At 44.0% G+C, this 25,492-nt stretch overlaps 1 protein-coding gene across 1 annotated transcript; it reads right to left on the bottom strand.

Moving 5' to 3' along the window:
- Positions 1-15,287: 15,287 nt before the first annotated feature.
- BHLHE23 (basic helix-loop-helix family member e23) lies at positions 15,288-17,445 on the bottom strand. The gene has a single exon (XM_083444672.1). It carries the CDS (start codon positions 16,862-16,864, stop codon positions 16,121-16,123), a length of 744 nt encoding a protein of 247 aa, XP_083300798.1. The 5' UTR covers positions 16,865-17,445; the 3' UTR covers positions 15,288-16,120.
- Positions 17,446-25,492: the final 8,047 nt, after the last annotated feature.

The following is a 25,492-nucleotide window of genomic DNA, read 5'->3' as shown; positions in this document are numbered from 1 at the left end:
AAGCATTAAATATATACACCCAGCTGTCCCCAAAGGCCTTGTGTGTCCTGGGGCTTGAGTGCAAGTTTCTCATGCGCCTGCACGCTCCAATGTGCGTGACTGAAAGCCTTTTCCAAGATGTACAGTTTGCACCCTGCCAACAGGACAGAGCGTGCAACAATGCCCAGATCCTGTGGCATGGACATCATTGCATACTGTATTTTGTACTGGGGAATCTCAATAATAATAATAATAATAATTACTACTATTACAATTTGTATACTGCCCTTCATCCAAAGATCACAGCATAAAAATACAAAATGAGAGCATAACATACATAATAAAGCAAGAACAAGAACAAACCAATAACCTTCGTCCCACAAACACATTTAAAAGGCCATAGAATATTCAATCACCCAAAGGTCTAGTTATAGAGAAACATTTTCACCTGGTCCCTAAATATATGTAGGGAAGGAGCCAGCCAAACTTCCTTGGACAGAGCATTGCATCAACGGGGAGCCACAGCAGAAAAGGCCTTGCCACCTTGCAGACCTCTCATGGAAAAAGGGCACACGAAGAAGGGTCTCAGATGATGGCTGCAGGGTCCGGGGGGGGGGGGTCATATGGGGAAGGGGGTCCCTGAGGTATTGCGACATGAGCCATTTGAAGCTTTATGGGTCAAAACCAGCACTTTGAATATTATATACATATGCACACTGTCATTTTTCAATGGTACATGTCGGTATCAGTCACAGCTTTTACCTGCAAAACATACGCTAGTGGTTATTGGTCCTTTCTTCATCATTGCACTGAATGCCTTCCAGTCCAAAATCTATTTAGTAGGAAATGTGGATTTTGTGCCACTAATAAATTAAACTGATTCTACATGGGCTATCAAATAAGCACCGGCAAACCACCATTATAAACACACCCTTGTAGCAAAAAATAAATAAAATTTAAACCTTAACAACAATAAAATTTCCTATTATTTGCACCTTCGCATAAACATTAAGGAAGGAAGGAAGGAAGGAAGGAAGGAAGGAAGGAAGGAAAGAAAGAAAGAAAGAAAGAAAGAAAGAAAGAAAGAGTTTTTAAACTTGCTAATGTCGGAGAAGCCCTTTCATACTGATTTGATTCTAGAGCAAATTCCAGATTATAGAGCAGACAGAATTCTTGTAATTGCAAGTGCTGGCCAAGACCATTGGGCAACATGGATGCCCTGTGTCTATTGAGAGCACACCCAGTACTCTCCTGCGGCTACACATTATGGTGGAACATCAGCAGTAGTGGGCAAATCATCTTTCAGAGAAGCTCATCTGCCACTACTATCTTCTCAATGAAGAACAAACAAAACCATGATAAGCGTCCAAGGAAGCAGCTCTCTTGAACAGAGCTGGAAAATCAGTATTAAAAACCCTTAAACAGCATAATTTATATCTTAAAGCATGAGATAGAAGGAACTCAGAACTCACTGGATAATGGAAACAACCTGGTTGATCTCCTGAAGCCGATATTCCTCTGCCATGGGTACCACAATGGCAAAATTCCTGCCCCCAACAGATTTCACTTCTGTAGAAAATAAGAAGGGCCTGGCTGCAGAATCAGGCCAATGGTCCATATGGTCCAGCACCCTGTTGCCACCCATGAGAAACCTGCAAGTTGGAACTGAGCACAACAGCACCCTCTTCACTTCTGGTTCCCAGCAGTTGACACCCAGAGACATCCTGCATCCAAATGTGAAGGTAGAACATAGCCATCATGTATAATTGCCTTTGATAGCCTTATCTTAGAAGAGTGATCACTGAACAAAGGACTGTTCATTGAACAAATGGTGCTCCTTAGGTGTGGAGGGCCCTGGCTTTAAGGTTGTTGTTGTTGTTTAGTCGTGTCCGACTCTTCGTGACCCCATGGACCAGAGCATGTCAGGCACTCCTGTCTTCCAATGCCTCCCATGGTTTGGTCAAACTCATGCTGGTAGCTTCGAGAACACTGTCCAACCATCTCGTCCTCTGTCGTCCCCTTCTCCTTGTGCCCTCAATCTTACCCAGCATCAGGGTCTTTTCCAGGGAGTCTTCTCTTCTCATGAGGTGGCCAAAGTATTGGAGCCTCAGCTTCAGGATCTGTCCTTCCAGTGAGGACTCAGGGCTGATTTCCTTAAGAATGGAGAGGTTTGATCTTTTTGCAGTCCACGGGACTCTCAAGAGTCTCCTCCAGCACTATAATTCAAAAGCATCAATTCTTCGGCGACCAACCTTCTTTATGGTCTAGCTCTCACTTCCATACATCACTACTGGGAAAACCATAGCTTTAACTATACAGACCTTTGTTGGCAAGGTGATGTCTCTGCTTTTTAAGATGCTGTCTAGGTTTGTCATTGCTTTTCTCCAAGAAGCAGATGTCTTTAAGGTACGGATAGTCAATATGTTGTCCTCCAGATGTTTTGGACTACAGTTCCTATCATCCTTGATAATTGACCATGCTGGCTGGGGCTGATGCGAGTCCATCAAGATCTGAAGGACACTGTATTGGCTACTCTAGTAACCTTGAATCGGAAGTAACCTTAGCTTGCAAGTAACCAAGTGATCTTGAAAGCAAATGGGAAGCTAGTGCATAATAATAATAATAATAATAATAATAATAATAATAATAATAGAATAATTAGTGTGATGTGTTCTCTGTGGCCAGTCCTTGTGTAGAAGCAGCTCCAGCTGAATTCTGAACCACCTTCTAAGGCACACCCACACACAGAACACGACAGTAATATTAGAAGGCAAAGTCTTGCTCCTTCAACACACATCATGCATAGTCTTCTAACTGCTTCCAGAAATAATGAACCAAGAATAAAAACGTCGCACCTCCCCTAAATGACGTAAAGGGAACAGATTGCTTCTGAGAGCCCAGAATTCTATCTGACCCCCAAGCACCCTGATAAAGGTAAATGTAAAGGTACCCCTGCCCGTACGGGCCAGTCTTGACAGACTCTAGGGTTGTGCGCCCATCTCACTCAAGAGGCCGGGGGCCAGCGCTGTCCGCAGACACTTCCAGGTCACATGGCCAACGTGATGAAGCTGCTCTGGCGAGCCAGAGCAGCACACGGAACGCCGTTTACCTTCCCGCTAGTAAGCGGTCCCGATTTATCTACTTGCCCCCGGGGGTGCTTTTGAACTGCTAGATTGGCAGGCGCCAGGACTGAGCAACGGGAGTGCACCCCGCCATGGGGATTCGAACCGCGACCTTTCGATCAGCAAGCCCTAGGCGCTGAGGCTTTTACCCACAGCGCCACCCGCGTCCCTAAACACCCTGATATTGCATTACAATTTTTTAAATTTTATACCTTTCTTTTATCTCATTTTATACCTGTTTAACGAGAACAGTACTGGGAACTGGAGTTTGGTGAGGAATTATAGAAATCCCTCCTTAAAGTGTGACATACTTCTGAAAGCACTTTTTAAAGCCCCTTCCTCCATGACACACTTTGCCTCATTTTAACTACCTTTGTCACAATATTTTGTGATTCCTTCGATGGAGGTGAACCCAGTGCTTTTTTCTGGGGGTACGCATATCCGTAAACATTTTGTGAATCTAAGTTTGGCCTCATTGAGGGGCAGTATTTCAATATGAGTAGGAAAATGAGAGTACCTCTAAACATTTTTTTTAGAAAAAAAAAGCACTGGGTGAACCCACAGCTCCTCCGTAAAGACCTATAGTTCCCAGGGAACAGGGAGGGGATGTTATCTCCTTATTGCAAATTTAAATCTCTCTCTCTCTCCACACACACACACACACAAAATCTTTTTCTATCTGAGAAGCAGATTGTGGCAATTAAGGAGCACACACACATCTTCTTTGAAAGAAGCAGCAGAACCTAACCAGCTCAAATCTGTTACAAAAAAAGCAGGTCAAAGTCAAGGGATCTTCTGAAACCAGTTCCTCCATCCACATCTATGATTATGAATTTCCTTTAATCTCATTAGCTGCATCGAAAAGATTTGCAGGCTTGAATCATATTACAAATCAAAAGTACAACCCCCCCTCCCACTCACTTTTGCGTTATTATTTTTCTTTTAAGGTTCTTCTTTGTCTACCTGATTAAATCTTTTACCAGCAGTAGTTACTAAACAATTTCATCTATTCCTTTGCTTATCTTCCTAAAGCTATTCAACAGCGGCAGTTATTAAAGTTCTCAAGATGAGATTACTGAGTAACTGCTATCTATTTTAAGGGAGGAATTCAGTGGGCTCCCCCCCCCCAAAAAAAAAAATTTAAATTGAAAGGGAAAGCAATTGTTAATAGACAAATCAATTTCAAACCAACAACATGAGTTAACCATGTTGAATAGTGGAATTTAAAAGCTCATTAAAGTAAATTCATTCTGGGTCATCCACCCCCTGATTCCCCCCCCCCCATTTTTTACCATGTATGCAACAGTCAGAATTGAAAAACACATTCCTGTAAGACGGCATCAAAAGCACTGATTTTACCTAGCAAAAATAAACTACCTTTACACTGTGCAAACCACCTGAATAAGAAACAACAGAAATAAACACTTAAAAGTTTTTTTAAAAAAAACAAAACACCCACAGTCTTGTAATTTTTGAGGGGTTGTGAGAAGGGAACTAGTTTGCGTCCACCTCTCCCTAATTCTTTATCTTTGATTTGTTTAGTATCTCAGAAGCCAGAATAGCAAGAGGGATCGCTGCGCAGTGAAAGCAGCAATCCCTCTTGCTGTTCTGGCTTCTGGGATAGCTGTGCAGCCTGCATGCGCTCCATAAGACGCACACACATTCCCCCTTACTTTTTAGGAGGGAAAAAGTGAGTCTTATAGAGCAAAAAATACGGTACCTGATGTTTAATTTCTGGATCCTTGTATTTTCTGGATGGTTCAGTTGCCAGGTACGTTTATTTGCTTTTGTGTTTTTAGGGCTGCCATACGTCTGAGAATCGGGCAGCAAAATGGTGTCTGTGCAGATTTTCGCTGAATCGGCAACATGTCCAGGAAAACCCGGATGTATGGCAAGTTGGAGGATTAGAAAATTAATCAATCAAAGAAAAGGCAAAAAATGTTTTCATTTTTGGGAATATGGCAACCCTAAATGTCATAAGAATTGGTAGAAACACTATGGACCCATTTGTTTTTATTATTTTATTAAAATTTTATAATTTTATTTCTTACCTGCTAGGTAACCCTTATTTGGGTTTTTAAGTGATATGAGCTATGCAACCTACCACTTTCAACAACCAGCCAACCAACCAACCGCTATATAAAATATCATTGCCGAAAGAAGAAGAGGAGTTTGGATTTGATATCCCGCTTTATCACTACCCTAAGGAGTCTCAAAGCGGGTAACATTCTCCTTTCCCTTCCTCCCCCACAACAAACACTCTGTGAGGTGAGTGGGGCTGAGAGACTTCAGGGAAGTGTGACTGGCCCAAGGTCACCCAGCAGCTGCATGTGGAGGAGCGGGGAAGCGAACCCGGTTCACCAGATTACGAGTCCACTGCTCTTAACCACTACACCACACTGGCTCTCAAGAAACCTTGCCCACATCAATTCTTACTAGCGCACAAAACCCAGTTCTGGCTTACCTGTAGTTCATTCTCATATAACTAGAAAAGGAACAACACCTCACCTGCTCATCTGAAAGCAAGACTTACTTGCCACAGGCCAGTGACTATTTGCAAGCCTCATGTAACAGGGAAGGCAGGAAACAGAACCTTTGCAGGTGCAACCTAGAGAATCCAGTTAGCGCATTTGTGACAGTGGCATGCAAAATGCATGCACTGAAGGGTGTTCTAGCCTAGAATCATGCTGAACTAGCTGAAACCACTGACTGTAATTGACTTAAAAGCATAAGAAAAGCCATACTACATCAAACCAAAGGTCTACCACCTTCCACACCACCTCATTTTCTCTAGTGGGTAGCCTGATGTTGATGGGAGCCCCAAAGCAGGGCATGAAGGCATAAACGGCCTCGGTCCAGTATATCTGAAGGAGCGTCTCCTCCCCCATCGTTCTGCCCGGACACTGAGGTCCAGCTCCGAGGGCCTTCTGGTGGTTCCCTCACTGCAAGAAGCCAAGTTACAGGGAACCAGACAGAGGGCCTTCTCGGTAGTGGCACCCGCCCTGTGGAACGCCCTCCCATCAGATGTCAAAGCGATAAACAACTACCTGACATTCAGAAGACATCTGAAGGCAGCCCTGTTCAGGGAAGTTTTTAATATGTGACATTTTAGTGTATTTTTTATCTTTGTTGGAAGCTGCCCAGAGTGGCTGGGGAAACCCAGCCAGATGGGCGGGGTACAAATAAATTATTATTATTATTATTATTATTATTATTATTATTATTATTATTCTGCTATTGTACCCCAGGCAACTGCTGTTTAGTGTCATACTGCCACTGAAACGGGAGGTTCCATTTAACCATCATGACTAGTAGTAGTCACTGATGGGGGAAGGGCTGTAGCTCCACAGGACAGTATCTGCTTTGCATACAGAAGGTTCAATCCCTGTTAACTCTAGGAAGAACTGGAAGACATGCCCTGCTTTAAATCCTGGAGAGTCACTGCCACTCGGCGTGGAGAATATTGAGCCAGGTGGACCAGTGACTTGACTCGGCATCAGGCAACTTCCTCAGTTCCTATAGACTGCGCCTCCTTCCATAAATTTGCCCAATCCCCTTTTAACAGTCTCAGCAGCACAGTGGGTCAATGGGTCTGGCTATTAACCAGAAGGTTGGTGGTTCAAGCTCAACCAGGGACAGTTGAGAGCAGGATTCCTGCATTGCAGTGGGCTGGACCAGAAGACCTTCCCTTGCAACTCTATGATTAAAGCCATCTGAGTGAGTGGCCTTCATCACCACGTGGTGGCAACAATTAATTACACCGTCATGATTTTAATTAATTAATTTTTTTGTCCACCAGAAATCTACAGTGGTACCTCAGGTTAAGTACTTAATTCGTTCCGGAGGTCCGTACTTAACCTGAAACTGTACTTAACCTGAAGCACCACTTTAGCTAACGGGACCTCCTACTGCCGCCGCGCCACCAGAGCACGATTTCTGTTCTTATCCTGAAGCAGAGTTCTTAACCTGAAGCAATATTTCTGGGTTAGCAGAGTCTGTAACCTGAAGGATATGTAACCCGAGGTACCACTGTACTGCCAATCCATGTTTTGGCTGACCCAAAGTTCTAGAATTATTGAGAAGCAGGAAAACTTCCGATGCACTTTTTCTATAATGCGCATCACTCTACAGTACAAAAATCTACCAAGTCCCCTTCTTTTCCTAACTGAAAAGACCCCCCCCCAAAAAAAAACCTTTTAGTCTTTCATCCTCGAACATTGCATCCATCCCTCTTATCATTTCAGTCGTCCTTTTCTGCACCTCTACAGTATCCTTTATGAGATGGCGAGATTTGAGCCTACTCTTCCTGTCTAAATGCAGTGATTCCAGCTTAGAAGGCTCCAAAGTGCAAATGGGTTTAACAAATGTGCAGCCAGTTGTTAACAAGTCAAAGGTTTGTATCCACACTGAGTCATATGCCGATCTTTGTGTTTGCAGACAATGGGAACCTCATGAACTCATGTCTTTTGTATCACGGTGACCCATTTCCACAGGAAGCAATCTTAGTGTCGTGGCCTTTGAACACATCAAAACCTTCCCTAACAAGTACAGTACCCAAAGAAAGAAGGTTCAAATATGCTATTTTGGCTTAGCAAGAAAATGGAACGAAATAAAAACCAGGGCCTTCTAGATCCAGGTCTTTCAAGAAGTTTTGAGTACTTCCATCTGTCACAATTAAATATAACTCAGCTGAACCATTCTAAATAGCTTGGCCCAGATCCTGGTGCTAAAGAGGTATATGCCCACAGAACTCTTCCTCAGGCTAAGGAAGAGTTCTGTGTAATTCAGAGGTTTGCACATTCCTTTACCAGCAGAAGGCAGGTAAGAAAGGCCACCTTACTAATTTGCAGTCCATGTTCTCTGGGATCAATAATATAGAAATTTTTTACACAAAGCTCCTACTAACCAGCTGTCTGACCACTATTGAATAAAGTTTCCTTTCTTCTGGCTAAGTATGATACATGACATGACTATAACAAAGAGTACTGTTGGAGTCTTCAGACCAAAGGTCTGTCTCGCATCCTTCTTCCAACGCTGGCTGGTGCGATGCCACAAAGAAGCACATAAACAGGGCACAGCCTTCCCTTGTTGCTTGTCCTCTGTACCTGGCATTCAAAGATACACTATTGCTGAACATGGAAGTTCTATTTGTTAGCATGGCCAACAGCTCCTGATCAATCAGTCCTCAGTGAAGCCATTGAGGGCTGTCACAGTAAAGGCACTGAGATGGAGTCTTCAATTATTTGCTCCCACACTGAAGTCCAGATTCAGCTCAGTGCCACTCCACGCCTGGAAGGAGAGGGAGCAAAAAGATTCCATTGCTACGAATTTTCATTCCAATGGAAACTGCAGGCACAGGAGGCTGGGTCTGGATTGGTACCACAGGGGAAATGATTAAAAGACCTTAGGACTCCACCCTCGTTCCCCTGCATCCCAATCCAGCTGCTTCTACCTGATTACTTTTTTAAAAAAACTGTGGCCATCAGCTACTGGACTTCAAGAAAGAAGCAAGACTAGCTATCAAGAAAGAAGAGGGGATTCCTTACTTCTGAAATAGATCTGCTGACACCGCTTTCAATAAGAATCCACAGAGACAACCCTGCAGATTTGAAAGCTAGTATCTGAAGAAGCCCGTCCACTGCTTGAATCTTCCAATGCTAAACGTCTGTGTAGTGCATCCTTTCAAAAGCTTGTGGTCCTCCAAATATTTGCTCCACTGAAATCATTGGGACCTACCGTCTTTTTCGCTCCATAAGACACACTTTTTTCCTCCTCAAAAGTAAGGGGAAATGTCTGTGCATATTATGGAGCGAATGTGTGGTTGATCGCTGGCTCCCTTTCCAGCCCCGGACCCTTGCCCAGGCCTCCATTGTTGAATGTTCTGCAGACGGAGGCTGTTTGTTTCCCCAGCAACATGTGACTGGCTGATCTGTCTGGAAACGGTAGAAACGGCTCCCTTTCCTTTCCTAAAGAAGCTGCATAACTGTGAGTTGAACCCCATAAAAACAGGGCTTTCCACCTTTCCTCCTCTAAAAACTAGGTGCGTCTTATGGAGCGAAAAATACGGCACTTCAAAGCAAGAGTGCTTGGAATCAGGACACAAGTGCAAACTCTAAACTGGGTATCGGAAGCATTTTTTGGCTGCACTTCAGTCTCTTTTGGCCTGATGTACTGCACAAGCAAAAAAGACAGAAACATTACACTATCACAAAATATGCCATTATTATTCTGGTGCTGCAAACACACCTAACTAAGCAATAACTGGTTGCAGATATCCCAAAGTTAATTTTTAAGTGTTAAAAAACTCCTTCTTTTAGTCCGTTCTCTACCCATAATACAAAAGGGAAACCCTAGAAACAGTAGACTATAAAACTTATTCTATACATTTAGGAAATGTGGGGTATTTTGGTCTCTTGTTTCTAAATCACCAAGTCCTCCTTACTAATGGAAAACCAACAAATAAACAAACCCAGTTTGCAATATGCCAGGGAGAGATTAAAAATCCTACCAGATGTGCAAATCTGTTTTGTTTTTTCCCCTGGAACCACCACCCTATTCTGCAAATCACTGTAACTTATTTTAAAATTGCATTTTTTAAAAATTATTGCAATCTGCTCTGGAACCTTATGGAGAACAGCAGGTTTTAAAAAAGGGGGAAAATACTAATCCTATAAACAATCACCATCTCTTTGGATCCTGACCAAAGGGTTGTCAAAATGAACAGTAGCTCTAATCAAACAAGGAGGCCAACTCCCTGTTGGCTGCTCTCCAGTACCGTATTGACCCAAATATAAGCCACACCCGCAAATATGCTGCACCTTTAAAATCCAGGGGGATGGGGGGGGAGACAATACCTGAATCCCTTAAAATTGCTGCTCCCTTAAAATTCTGCAGGCACTCACACCCATAAATGGCAAATGTAGAAGAAAATCCTATGGGTCCTAGAGAGGACCTGCAAATGGGTTAAACACCTGTTCGTAGCACCATAAATGCAAAATAAAAAAATCAATATTGCACTGTAAAAAAACAGGGGAAATGACAAATGACATTAGAATTAATTGCACAACAGTCTCAGGCTCGCAAATTGGCAATAAAACATTTTTTTCTGTGTTCTGTTGTACAGTTTGTCTGTTTCAGCAGCGATATCATACAAGCCAATTTTTGTAAGGTTGAAAATTTAAGCCGCACTTTTAAGTTTTCAAGGTCAGAATTTGGAAAAAAGTTGCGACTTATATTCAGGCCAATGCGGTATATGCTTAAAATTTACCTTCCTTTACCTTCCCACTTGATCAAGCGTGCCCTGTAAAGTGTGATAGCAGAAAACACTTGCCTATTTTGTTTAAATACACCACGAAGTACCTATTTCCTGTGCTAACAGAGCAGTGCAAAGAAATTCACAACCATGGACTTCAGGGATGGGGAACCTGTGGTTTCCTCCTAGTCTGGCCCTCCTCCACCATGTCCCATGTCTGCATCCGCATTGGAATTGCTTTCGGATGTTTTACCATTTCTGTGCCACCTTGGGTTCCTTTGGGAGGAATATCAATTTGACTAATAATATTATTTGGGGATGATGGGAGCAGTGGCGTAGCGTGGGTTGTCAGCACCCGGGGCAAGGCAAGTAATTTGCACCCCCTAACCCGTGGATTTGCGCCCCCTAACCCTAACCCCCAGATGTTGCGCCCGGTGCGGCCGGCCCCCCCTGCACCCCCCACGCTACGCCACTGGATGGGAGGCTCCCAGTGCCGGATACAACAGCATCTCCAATAATACATTAGTAAACATTTACTACCTTAAACCCAAACATAATCTAAGCCCGATCTTAGGAATGTTCATTTGGAAGAAAGTCACCTGCCCTAAGCATTCAATAGTTCTTACACTCCCAACATATAGGGCTGTAGCCTTATTTAAAAGAGGGCTCTGTCAAAAAACTGAGGGGCCCACATCCAGCACAGTCCCAATTTCAGCTACCTGTAGTTGCAGTCACACCCCAAACCTCCTTCTATGTTAGTTTGGGCAATTGCTGTCTAAATGAAGATTGCAGATATTGCATTGTACTGCATCGCGGAGAGCAAGAAGACTATATGTTAGTCTCCGCAATATGAATTATGCAAATGTCCAAAAAACAAAGCAATATACCAGTGAATGTGGACAGTCATCCAGCTAGCAATTATTTCCTTTCAGTGATTCATGTCCAAAAAAGTAGGGAGGTATATATGTATTTGGGGGCATTCAGAAAAATTGTTTGGGATTATCCACATTCATATGTTAATGTTGATATTTACCACATGAGGGGCAAACAACATAATCCATATCTATACACACAGATAAACACACACAAATCTTGCCAATATGTTCAGTAATACATTTCACATTCTAATCAAGTTCCAGTGATATATTTATACAAATAAAACCAGCTCACAGCATCAGCATGGTTGAATTTTTTTTTGCTGAAACCCAAACCATTGTTTCATTCAGACTTTGCTGAGACTGATTTTACTGTTACTAAAAAAAAGCTATTTCCACTGAAAAAAAGCACAAAGTGACTAGCGGTTGCAAAGCTCACTGAATTCAATGGGCCTCACTTTGGAGCAGACAGGTCTGCAGGACTTTTCCAGAGTAGACCAATTTGAAAGCTGCAGCCTCAGAGCAGGAGGACATTATTTCTGAGCAAACGGAAGTTCCCAAAACATTTGCCAAGATAAACGTGGGCTTGGGAGATTTGGTAGGTGGGAAAGGAGAGCGATTAAATCCCAGACCTTCTGATTTCCCCTTGCAAGCACACCCACAGTCCCTCACTGCTTCTACACCAGTTGGTTTGGAGCCTGGCCGGCTGGGTAAAAAGCAAGAAAGATATCCGAGAACAGGTATTCGTAGAGAACAAGGAGAAAATGGAGGAACCTTTGCTCATCCATCACCAATTCTCCCTTCCAAAGTCTCACCACGATTCTCTCATAGAACATGGGTCTGCCTGTGGGAAATGGTTTCACGTTGAAAGACTGTCATGTCAATGTATGTGAGGCTTTCCCCCCTCTCTGAAAATTTGGGGCAGGTGAAATCCACCTGCAAAGATAAGCACATTTAAGTCCCATTTATTCTACTGGGAGAAATTTCACCTAACTACTTCAGCTGAACGTAATGGGCTAAATTTTGCCTGGATCGCACCATCCACCAGACCAGAGTAGCATTTGACTCAGTCAACATTTCTGCTTGCAATAATGTAATGGTAAAACCCCATTTTACCTCTGCCGCAGACAGTACATCTTTTAACAATATGGGAGGTTTTTTCATAAGCTGGCAGTTGTAGAAGAATCGAAGCTTTTCAGTCATTATTATCTAAAAAGAGAGCAATTATAAATCCCATTGTTATTAATAGAAGTCGCTGATTTGAAAAAGAAGAAGAAGAGCTTGTTTCTTTTTAAAAATCAGGCTCTTTAAATACTTTTTACTCTGCGGTTCTTTGGCGGGGAGGGGGTGGGAAGAGTGAAAGTTGAACAATTAATAACATTCTGCATTTAAATAATCCCAGTTAACTCTAATTTCTAGGGCTCTGTGCCAGAATTAATAAACGTTTATCTGAACATCATGATTCACTCCTAAATTAAACCTCTATTTAAAACACACACAAATGTTTCTGGCATCTCAGCAGTCTGCAATATTGAAAATGATTACTGCCTTTCTTTCCCTTTCACTTGTTTCCTTTCTTTTATGGACGTATCTGATATTGCACACCCCCCCCCCCCCAAAAAAAAACCCCACCAGTTTTTGTTGTTTTAATATAGCCTTTGTGGGGCAGAATGTAGATAAACTAGGCTTCTGAAGAATAAAATGAAGAAATTAAAATGGAAATGAGAAGAACCAATTTGAAACCATATGTCTTTCTGAATGAGGGTTAATCACATATTCCTTTTTTTGCAAACACATGAGGTAGAAAAAAAAGGGCTTCTGGGGAAAAAAAAGTGTATTAATTAAAATTAAATGCTTGAGACAAGCAGGTTTGGAGGCACTGCAAGTCCCTTTTGCATTAGCATAACATTTGCGACAGCCCAGGAAATTGGTTTAATAACCTTAAATACTTACACCCCCCACCTCTAACTTAAATAGCCCTGGACAGATCAAGCCCCCGAGGCTTCCATTGTACCAATTTGTGCGGCTGCTCTGACATTGAATGGTGAGATTTCTCCTATCCGAACGCAAATCGCAAAGTGTGTATTTATTATGACTGCACTGGAAACCCCAGAAAATCCCCCCAAACCCAGGCATTTGCTTTCCCCACCCAAAAGTTCACTCGACATCACTTATCAATGAGGCAAATACTAGAAAGGCGGTAACACAATGACCCACAAGCCAGCCACGTCTTAAGACCTGAAAGACCAAAGACACGACTATTGGGTGCACCAACTATTTCAGCTCATTTAAGTACATGCTAATCATAGTAGTCTTTAATGGGCTGAATCGACTGCCTCGTCGATTTGCTAGTAATACATGCCATTTCTCGTGTGCCTGAAGTCCAAGAAACCATTCAAAACCAAGATATTAGCCAATCCTAAATCCTCCTGACTTCAATGAGAACTATGGTATTTCAAGTAAAGGAACACAAATACAGTTGCCAGCAGCCTTGAGCTGTATTGATTAGGGAGACCGTCCCTTTAAATGAACTAGATCAAGTCTAAGGCTGCAAGTCTGGGGAAAAGATTCACTGAATTCAGCGCAAATCAGTGTGCACAAGACTGCAACTGTAGGCTGGGCAGCGTATCTAGGTAAGCAGCCCAATCTACAGGCTTCATTCATGACTGTTGGTTAAACAAATTGCAGATACAACAGAGTCGCAAGGAAATGCAACCTTCCCAGCAATGTGCACTGTAACAAGATCATTGGTCCCCATGCGCAAAAACCTGTTTTGCACAGCTGATGGCGCACGTTTAGCTGTGCAAGTCTTGCTCTTCCCCACATGGAACTGCATAATCTTCTCTTGCCTTCCCTCCTGTAGACCACTGGATCGTACTCTTAAGACACTGGACACCACCTAGTTGGTTTCCATCTCCTTAAAATTCAACTCCATCTCCCTTTTCCTCCGCGTACCCTGCAGCTTCCAGGAGGAAGAACTTGCTGGTCAACTGTGCCGATCCATCAAGTTCAACGCTCACTTCTGTTTCATTCTCAGTTGCAAAGGGGTGGGGTTGGGGAGGTAAATAAGCAGTGCTTCTCACTCGGACACAACTTGACCCAAAGTCCAATCACTGTTGATTTCCAATGGACAAAGGTCACACAAATGTACTTACGTTGGATTTCTGAGGTTTGTAGGTTGTACAGCTGTGGAAGATTAAAGATCTTGAATGCAGAGAGAAACAGATTTTTTAAAAATATATATACTCAAGTGTTAAACATACTTACTTAGAAGGATGCTCCATAGATTTCAGTGCAACGTTTCTGAATAAGGGTGCAGAGCTAAGATAAACACATTAACTAAAAACTTAAGTGGGACTTACTGCTGAGTAAGAACATAGGAAGCTGTCCATCTGGTCCAATTTTGTCTCTACACTGACTGCAAAATCTTCAGGATTTTGGGCAGAGATCTCTCCCTGACCTACCTGGTGAAGCTGGGAATTGAACCTGGGAACTTCTACATGCACAGCAGGGACCTGTGGACCCTTCCCATGCAAAGGAGCAGGGGGTTAAGAATCCTCAGTCCCATTCTACCCCCCAAATCTGTCCCACTCCAATTCAAAATATCTTTCCCTTGCAATAAAACTTCACTTAAAATCAGCAAAACTTACTACCAACTACTAGGAAAAAAATTGCTTCCTACGGGCAGAATCCAAATTTATGCAACCACACAGACAATTTTACATGACTGTTCACTCAAGAGGCGGCTAGTCCTCCACAGTTCAATGGGAGTTACTTGGGTGTAAGCATGCACAGGTATAATTTTCTTCGTTTTCAGTGGAAGAATCAACTCTTCATTTTAATTGTCTCCCACTGAAATCAACAAGAGGGCTTAAATCTGGCCAGGTTATGCCCTCGGTATTTAAGAAGAGGGTGCAAGATTTACTCAGTTCAGTGCCATCCATGTCTCTTTTTAGGATTGGTTTGCTTAGCAAACTGACCTTCTGAGAGATTTAGGACAGAACCCAAGTTAGCTGATGTCCTTTTTATTTATTATAAATACATATAAATAAGCTCAATGAATTTTTATTTTCCTTGTTTACCAAGATGTGTGGCCGACTTTGAAAAGTGGTCCTGCCAAAGCTCAGAAACAGGCAAAAAAGAGAAAAAGCGAGAGAGCGAGAGAGAGAGCAGGCAACAGCGTACAATAGAAAGACTGTAGTCAAAAGTCCAAGAATGGGTTCAATGCTTAAAAATATGTGTGTGTGTATAAATAAGTTGACCAACCCATTAAGAAGCGTTCTTGAATTTCACAAGCGGCACCCAAAATGAAAATAAAATAAAACAGAAAGATCAGGTGTCATTTGAATGTCTGATTGTACAGATACCGCCAATTATATCTGGAGGATATTTGCCATTTTTAGTAACTTTTGCATTCTGTAAACATTGCATAGTTTGTACACAAGTCGGTTCATTCCAGAGAGACTCTCACTGCAGTTTCCTTTCCAAAACCTCCCCTTCTCTTTTACTCTAGGTATAGAGACATATTTCAAAGCCTGGCTTAAGGCAGCCTCAAAACGAGAATAATAATAATAGTAGTAGCAATAAAAAGTTATGCACAAAATTAATCCATGACAGATCTGAGAGAGGAAAGGGGGGGAAAATCTACAGAGAGTTTGGGGAAGACGGTGAAATGATTAAACCATGGTTTGCATGTGTGTATGGAAAGGTGAGGAAGGAGAATCCGGATTATTTTCACAGGGGAGACGATGGAAAGCAAAAGAAGCCGGGAAAGTAGCTGAAAGCAAAAAAATTGCAACTTAACTGATGGCAAGAAGGCGGGGCTGATGGAGTGAAAAGGGAAGTCGGGTGGGGGGTTTTTTTGGAGTTTGTTTTAAGGTCAAACGGCTACATCAAGGTTTTTCGTTGCAGTGTTTGCAAAGGCCAGAGGTGGCCCCGGGGAAGGCAGTGCATTTCTCGGGGCAGCTGGCCAAAGCAGCGCCCGTGAAAGGGTAGACGGCGGCCGACTGTCCGAAGGGGGCCAGCGCGGCCGGGATGGGCGTGCTGAGCGTCTGGCCTTGGTTGAGGTAGGCCACGAGGCGCCGCATCTCTTCCAGGGCCTGCGCCTGCATCAGGATGTAGTTCTTGGCCAGGAGGAGCGTGGCGATTTTGGAGAGCTTGCGCACCGACGGGCTGTGCGCGTAAGGGATGACGGAGCGCAGGCCGTCCAGGGCGTCGTTCAGGTCGTGCATCCTGCGCCGCTCGCGGGCGTTGATGCTGAGGCGCAGCGAGCGCTGCTCCTTGGGCTTCTTGGTCCCCCCGAGGGCACCGGGCGCCTTCAGCTTGCCGTCGCGCTCAAACGCCGGGCTGCCCTCCTTGGCGCCGTCGAAGGCGTCCTCCTCGTCGCAGCTCTGCTCGCCGCTGCTCTCCGCCGACTTCCGCAACTGCGCGGCATGGAAGTCCAGGCCGCCCGCGCCGCCGGGGTACCCGCGCCCGGCCTCGCCGCCTCGCACGGCGCCGTAGGCGAACGCCGTCTGATTGTAGCTCTGCGCCAGAGCCAGGTACGACTCTCCGCCCAGGGACTTGAGTTCGGCCATGGCTTTCTCCGGCAGCTCCGCCGAGCCGGCGAAGAGCTGCGCGCCCGGAGCCACGCTCATCGGCGCCGCCGCCCGTCGGAGCTCTCTCCACAGCGCCGAGCCGGCCGGGGACCGGAGGGAAGCTACGTGCGCCCCTTTGCGCGAAGAAGAAGAAGAGCAGGAGGGTGCCCGCTTTACTCCGCTCCGAGCCCCGCGGCCCTCTTCCGGGACCCCGGGGCGTGCGCTCTTGCGCCGGGATGGGCGAAGAAGACGTGCGCCCCCCTCGCTTTTCCGTGCCTCACCTCGGGGCAGGGAGAATCCTGCACGCCCCTTCCAGGGCTGGCTTTGTGCCCCACTCGAGGATCGTCTAGGTGCTGAGGTCTTCTCCGGGGATCGGTTGCTGACCGCCTTTGTAAGCCGTGCGCACCGCTCCTGCGCTCCGGACGCACGCTTTCCTCTTCCTTCCTGCTGCCGTCTGGGATCCGGAGCCGGGGGCTTCGCGGCGCTCTCGCTTCGCCCGATTCCCTCTTGGATCCAAACCGGAGTGTTTGGGTGGTTGCTGCGGGAGTGGGGTGTCTCTCTCCGCTTCGCCTCCCCACTGCTGTACCTAGCTTGGGGCGGCGGCAGCGGCTCGTGGCGCTTTCTGCTGTCCCTCTTCTAACAGAAAGGCTGGTCCTGTCGCTCGTTCCGGAGCCAGCTGGCACCGCGCGGTGCCCTGACCGGGGGCGGGATATTAATCATTGCCCAAGTTGCCCATTATATGGCAGCGAGGGGCCCGCCGGGACTCAGCTGCCGTCCAATCAGAGCGATCTGCTTAATTAATGGCATTCTAAAATCATCAGGAAAAGAGAAGGCAAAAGTGTCTGGTCAAGGAGGAGTGCCATTTAGCCGCATCCCAGAAACTGAAGACTCGCCTTCCTTGCGCTAAGCAGAGACCACCCTGTCTCGGTGGAGAATTGCGACCTGCAGCCAAGAGCTTTCCTAAGCTTTTTTACTCTGTTTATTTAAATACCCTACAGCTTAATTAGAATTACAAACCCAGATAGCATTTTACTGGCCTGGTCAGTGAACCCATGATCTCTTTTTAGGTAAACTAGTATAGGAATATGAATAACAGAACAGTGGAATTGGGACCCCAAGAGTCATCCAGTCCAACCCATTGCAATTCTGGAATCTCAGCTGAAACATCCATGACAGATGGCCATCCAGCTTCTCTGCTTAAAAACCTCCAAGGAAGGAGAGTCCACAACCTCCTGAGGGAGATCCTTCCGCTGTCCAACAGTTCTTACTGTCAGAAAGTTCTTCCTGATGTTTAGTCAGAATCTCCTTGATTGTAACTTGAAGCCATTGGTTCGAATCCTCCCCTCCAGAGCAGGAGAAAACAAACTTACTCTCTCTTCCATGTGACAGCCCTTTTGGTATTTGAAGATGGCTTTAATCTCTGTCTTCTCTTATCCAAACTAAACATAGCCAACTCTCTCAAACATTCCTCACAAGGCTTGGTTTTTCAAATTCTTAATAATTTGTGTTCCTTTGGTACCCACCTACTCTCAGCAGCCAGAAGCATCATAGCCAGACACTGGAGAGACCTGTCAGGAGTATGCATGGACCAATGGTATCAAATAGTATGGGAAACAGCCCTACTAGAAAAATTAACTAATAAACTGAAACTGACACGGGGACAAACAGAAGAAGACGCCTTCACCCCGGTATGGCTCCCCTTTATCACATACAAGGCCAAAAGGACAATGACAATAACACAAGCAACGCTGACACCAAACTCTACATACATTAAACATAATAGAAACACCGCCACCCGACCCCACCCCCATCCATCTTCCCTCTCTCCACCCCCCCTTCTTTTTTCTTTCTTTTTTCTTCTCCCCCTAATGCCTCAACAAACGAAATGGATTTGTAAAAATGTTACACGGGGGGAAAAAAACAACAACGAGGCATTACACTTACTTCTGTAAAACAAGAAAATCCTTAATAATAATAAAAAATTCTTAATCATTTTGGTTGCTCTCGTTTGCACACATTCCAGCTTGTCACTATTCCAGCAGTAGCAGCAGCAACAACAACTCTGGGCAGCTTCCGACACACATAAAAACATAATAAAGCATCAAACATTAAAAGCCTCCCAACAGAGAGCTGTCTTCAGATGTCTTCTAAAAGTTGTATAGGTATCTATACAACTTGATATCTATGGGAGGGCATTCCACAAGGTGAGTGCCACTACCGAAAAGGCCCTTAGTTCCCTGTAACTTCACTTCTCACAGCGAAGGTACCACCAGAAGACCCTCGGAGCTGGACCTCAGTGTCCGGTCTAAATGATGGGAGAGGAGACAATTCTTCAGGTAAACAGGGCCGAAGCTGTTTAGGGTTTTAAAGGTCAGCACCAACACTTTGAATTGGGCTCAGAAACATACTGGCAGCCAATGTAGGTCTTTCAGGACCAATGTTATATGGTCCCGGCGGCCACTCCCAGTCACCACTCTAGCTTCCACACCCTGGATTTGTAGTGGTTTTCTGTAGCAAAGCCACCACACTTCCTAAGCCCTTTCACTGCAGTCTAGGTGGGGACTGAGAGGGCAGGTGTTTTGTAATGACTTCCTCATCTATTGCAGTCAAAGGAAGGGGTCTTACTATGCTGGCTTCAAAACTGGTTTGGTTAAGGGTCTATTTTGTGGCTGTGTTCAGAGAACAAGGGGACAACATTGGCATTTGCTAAATTTCAGATGTTGACTGTCATGCAGGGTGAACATCAGGCCAGGGAGCCAAATATGGACCTCCAAGCCTCTGCCTGGTCCTCAGGTCTCCCCGTAGCCATGCCTCTTATTGGCCCTGGTTCACATCCTTGAGTGTTTTTGAAATATCCGATTATGACTCACTCTTCCCTGGATGGAGAATAGAAAGGTGTGCCCTTAGAATGTAGCCTACTGTACAAAGGTAAGAATCACCATGGAAGGTTTCCTGTAACACTTGTGACTGGGTTTGAAAAGCATAACCTCCCTTTGGTAGCTGACATCAAAAGTAGGACAAGGAGGGCAAGAATTTCTTCTATGCAGGCCCCATTGAAATGCGCTGTGGTTGAACTGGATAACTTCCCAGTGGATTCTGCTCTATCTTGAAGAATTGCAAGGAAAATGATTTGTTGTTGTTGTTGTTGTTGTTGTTGTTTGGTTGTTTTGTCGTGTCCAACTCTTCGTGACCCCATGGACCAGAGCACGCCAGGTACTCCTGTCTTCCACTGCCTCCCACAGTTTGGTCAGACTCATGCTGGTAGCTTCGAGAACACTGTCCAACCATCTCATCCTCTGTCGTCCCCTTCTCCTTGTGCCCTCCATCTTTCCCAACATCAGGGTCTTTTCCAGGGAGTCTTCTCTTCTCATGAGGTGGCCAAAGTCTTGGAGCCTCAGCTTCAGGATCTGTCCTTCCAGTTAGCACTCAGGGCTGATTTCCTTCAGAATGGAGAGGTTTGATCTTCTTGCAATCCATGGGACTCTCAAGAGTCTCCTCCAGCACCATAATTCAAAAGCATCAATTCTTCGGTGCCTGCAATAGTTTGAGTAACAGAAATATGAGAGTTTGATGTGGTGGATGTGCAAGATAACAAAAGCATTCTGGGAAATGATACATAATGAGTTGAAAATAATGTTTAAAATCACATTTGTGAAAAAACCAGAAGCTTTTTTATTAGGAATTTTAGATGCAGAGATACCAAAGGAGCAGAAACGTTTATTGGTGTATATTGATGACAGCAGCGCAAATGCTACTGGCCCAAAGATGGAAAGAAGATGAAGTCCGGACCAGAGACAAATGGTTGATGAAGATGATGAACTACGATAAAATGGCAAAAATGACCGGGAAAGTCAGAAACCAGAAAAATAGAAGCTTTAATAAGGAATGGGAAAAAAATTACAATTTACTTAAGAGTACACTGTAGACAATTAAAAACCTTGGCAGGAAATGGGTAACGCTTGTAATGTATTAAAAACTTAGGTGAAAATGGATTATTTCAAGAAAAATAGAGAAAATATATGTTGCAGCAGAAAAAGTTTGATACTGGAAACCATGGAGTGGTGGAAGGAAGTCTAAGCATTCACGGAATCCTAAATGCTGATGATTATGATTAATGTTTTAATTCAATTGTATACTGTAAAATTGAATATATATACTGGGTATATATTTTTAAAAGAAATATGAGAGTTTGGGGGAATCTGAGCTCCATACTGAAAAGTCTTTTTCTATCTTCATGATACATATTAAGGAACTGGAAGTGAGCAATGCTGGAGAGCTGGCAAGATCATCTCAATTTAGGAGAGGCTTAGTGATGGTGGTTGGCTGTTGGAGAGTAACTTCTGAAGCGGGGCCTTGTCTGCTCCCATTTAATTCATGCCTTTTTGTTGACTCCTGGCTTTCACTGAGATCTAAATTGAAACAGACCTTTGCAAAGTCAGTCGGCTCTTAGCTGCCTCGATGCAATTTGACAGTTTTACCTTCTTTGGAAAAGTGTGACATTTGTGGCCGTAGCAGAGAATCAACGGTAACACAGATTTAGAAGGGGCTGAGAAAACATTTAGCACAATTCCGAGACCATCCATGCAGCAGCTTTTGAGAGGTCCACCAAGACGCAAACTGGGTCACCATATAACATTGTTCAGTTGCATGGCTTGTGGCATCCTCCTTTACTTCTGTGTACACAGAGAGCAAGTGCATCGCACTGCAATGCTCCAATTACGCCGAATGACTCAAGTAAGTAAGCCAAGCCACATTGCTCAGGCAGGGCCAACCCAAGACATTTTGCTGCTTGAGACAAAGCACAGGATGACACCCTTCAGCCAGATTTGACCCCCATTGAAGACAAATAGCATGGCACACACAACTCTGTTTTCCATCTCACTACAACTCCTCCAACCCTCTGCTGTCCCTCCTCCCAGCAACTGTTGTCTGAAATGACCGCTTTACTCTGTAGGGCCTGGCCTTGTCTGCAGGGAATGACAAATATTACTTTGGATGGTGATTTCATTTCCCCATTGGGCTTCCTGTTAAGACTTCAAGGCAGGGGCATCCTCAGGAATCATAGAATCATAGAGTTGGAAGAGACCACAAGGGCCATCGAGTCCAACCCCCTGCCAAGCAGGAAACACCATCAGAGCATTCCTGACATATGATTGTCAAGCCTCTGCTTAAAGACCTCCAAAGAAGGAGACTCCACCACACTCCTTGGCAGCAAATTCCACTCTTACTGTCAGGAAGTTCTTCCTAATGTTTAGGTGGAATCTTCTTTCTTGTAGTTTGGATCCATTGCTCCGTGTCCGCTTCTCTGGAGCAGCAGAAAACAACCTTTCTCCCTCCTCTATGTGACATCCTTTTATATATTTGAACATGGCTATCATATCACCCCTTAACCTCGTCTTCTCCAGGCTAAACATGCCCAGCTCCCTTAGCCGTTCCTCATAAGGCATCGTTTCCAGGCCTTTGACCATTTTGGTTGCCCTCCTCTGGACACGTTCCAGTTTGTCAGTGTCCTTCTTGAACTGTGGTGCCCAGAACTGGACACAGTACTCCAGGTGAGGTCTGACCAGAGCAGAATACAGTGGCACTATTACTTCCCTTGATCTAGATGCTATACTCCATCCGCTTCCCGATGGGCACCTATCCAAACTAGGAAATAGAAAATAATTGTATCCTCCTTTATGTTGGTGATATAACTGCTATTTTCTGCTCTAGACTTGGATTAAAACATTTCTTATCTAAGGCTGTGCACACACTATACCTCTCAAGTATTTTCTTTCTCTTAGATAATTCTGGGCTCTGTAGTTCACTCATCATAGAGCTGCAGTTCCTAGCAAACCCTTAACACACACACACACACACACACACACACACACACGTATTTAATCTATTGTAACCACAATTGAAGGGGACGTGTGTGGCGCTGTGGTCTAAACCACAGAGCCAAGGGCATGCCAATCAGAAGGTTGGCGGTTCAAATTCCCGCAACGGGGTGAGCTCCTGTCGCTCTTTTCCACCTCCTGCCCACCTAGCAGTTTGAAAGCAAGTCAAAGTGCAAGTAAATAAATAGGTACTGCTCTGGCGGGAAGGTAAACAGTGTTTCCATGTGCTGCTCTTGTTTGCCAGAAGCGGCTTAGTCATGCTGACCACATGACCCAGAAGCTGTCTGCGGACAAACGCCGGCTCCCTTGGCCTATAGAGTGAGATGAGCGCACAACCCGAGTTGTCTGCGACTGGACCTAACGGTCAGGGGTACCTTTACCTTTTACCTTTTACCACAGCTGACTGAAGATCAATTATGGGAAGTTAAAGAATTTTACAAAAGTTTTCCCAGCATAAGCAAGTTTGGGATGCCCAAATTATGGGATACATTTGAAGCTTCCAATAATTGGGGGTGGTATTTCATCATACTATATTGTGAACCACTCGCAGATCCTTTGCTTCCCAGGAAATTCAAAGTACACTGTAGGGTTTTTGTTTTCTTTTACACTAAAGGGGTTTTGCATGTCTTTGCAGCTATTAAACGTTTTTTAATGCTAGGATAACCTCCCAATTTATTTATGGAACTGCTATTTGGTTTAGGAGGAGCATAATCTGTGCCAAATTATGTACAAGTTCTCATTCCTACAAGATCCCAATATAGTTCCTAATTCAGCTGTACTTTGGGAAATGGGGCGGTGCTCTTTTGAGAACGGAGCTTAGCTGGCAGCCTTAAAGCTTTGGCTTGGCATCTTTGTTTTTAAATTGGAAACAGGGCTGTTCATATATTTAAACTGGGTACACCTGTTGTGCCATTTGGATGAAACTTGTTGCCCTAAAAGCTCCTCGTCCTTACCCTAAGGTCCTAAGGTGGGTTACAACAATTAAAACACAATGTTAAAGAGAGTTTAAAACAGCTTAGAATCACAGCTATAAAGTGGGTCTTAGAAATATATGTTCACCTGCTATCTTACTTAAAACTGGACTAGGGGGTGGCCGTGGCTCTCAGCTTCCTCCTCCTTAGGCTCAGTTTCCCCCCTTGCAGAACTCAGCAGGGAGGCTGTTGTTGTTGTTTAGTCGTGTCCAACTCTTCGTGACCCCATGGACCAGAGCACGCCAGGCACTTCTGTCTTCCACTGCCTCCCGCAGTTTGGTCAGACTCATGTTTGTAGCTTCGAGAACACTGTCCAACCATCTCATCCTCTGTCGTCCCCTTCTCCTTGTGCCTTCCATCTTTCCCAACATCAGGGTCTTTTCCAGGGAGTCTTCTCTTCTCATGAGGTGGCCAAAGTATTGGAGCCTCAGCTTCAGGATCTGTCCTTCCAGTTAGCACTCAGGGCTGATTTCCTTTAGAATGGATAGAGTTGATCTTCTTGCAGTCCATGGGACTCTCAAGAGTCTCCTCCAGCACCATAATTCAAAAACATCAATTCTTCGGTGCCTGCAATAGTTTGAGTAACAGAAATATGAGAGTTTGATGTGGTGGATGTGCAAGATAACAAAAGCATTCTGGGAAATGATACATAATGAGTTGAAAATAATGTTTAAAATAACATTTGTGAAAAAACCAGAAGCTTTTTTATTAGGAATTTTAGATGCAGAGATACCAAAGGAGCAGAAACGTTTATTGATGTATATTGATGACAGCAGCGCAAATGCTACTGGCCCAAAGATGGAAAGAAGATGAAGTCCTGACCAGGACCAAAGCATCAATTCTTCGGCGATCAGCCTTCTTGATGGTCCAGCTCTCACTTCCATACATCACTACTGGGAAAACCATAGCTTTAACTATATGGACCTTTTTAAGGCAAGGTGATGTCTCTGCTTTTTAAGATGCTGTCTAGGTTTGTCATTGCTTTTCTCCCAAGAATCAGGCCCCAAACAAAGAAATGGATATGGAATCATAGAATGGTAGAGTTGGACGGGACTCTGAGGGTCATCTAGTCCAATCCACCTATCATTGGTTTCGATTTTAGCTACCACTGAGCTTCCTGCCTCCCACCCCATTGGTTACCACTTTGAACACTTGAGTGCTATAAAACCCGTTTCAAGATTGCAGGAAAGAAGCAGAAGACCCAGCAAAGGAAGAATGGACACAAAAACTTATGGAATATACAGAAATGGCAAAACTTGCCAAAAGAATAAGAAATCAAAATAGCAAACTTTTTATGAAAGAATGGAAATGGTTTATTGAATATTTACAGATAAATTGTAAACAGATTAAAAACATTGTCTGGATTATTGTAATAACCTGCAGTTGTTTTTTTTAAAAAAGAAGATTAATAAATGAGCAAATTACGTTAATTTGGATATGCAGAAGATATTAAAAATAAATTTAAGGAACTGCAGAAAGAGGGGGAAGGAAGTCAAGTTTTGAAATGTCAAAATGATTGTGAAATGTATAAAATTGGTGAAATGTATAAATTTGAAAAGTATATTTTTAGTAACAATAATAATAATAAAGTTTGCTGGCGCTTCCTCTGATGAATGTACCTCAACATTATTTTTTTATCTATTTTATTTATAGACCACTATTCATTAATAAATAAATAAATACCAGAGTGGTTTACAAGAGTTATACATGAAACCATGCAATAAAATCCATACTAAAATGTTAAAACCAGAAATCAGTGAACTATTACGGAAAGGTGTTCTTAATAATAATAATAATATCTTTATTGTCATTGCCCCCTTCGGGGACAACGAAATTAC

The sequence above is a fragment of the Podarcis tiliguerta genome (genome assembly GCF_965153285.1).
Source record: "Podarcis tiliguerta genome assembly, chromosome: 6".
NCBI lineage: Eukaryota > Metazoa > Chordata > Lepidosauria > Squamata > Lacertidae > Podarcis > Podarcis tiliguerta.
Note: the sequence above shows the minus strand (reverse complement) of the source record. Positions and strands in the feature narration are given on the sequence as shown.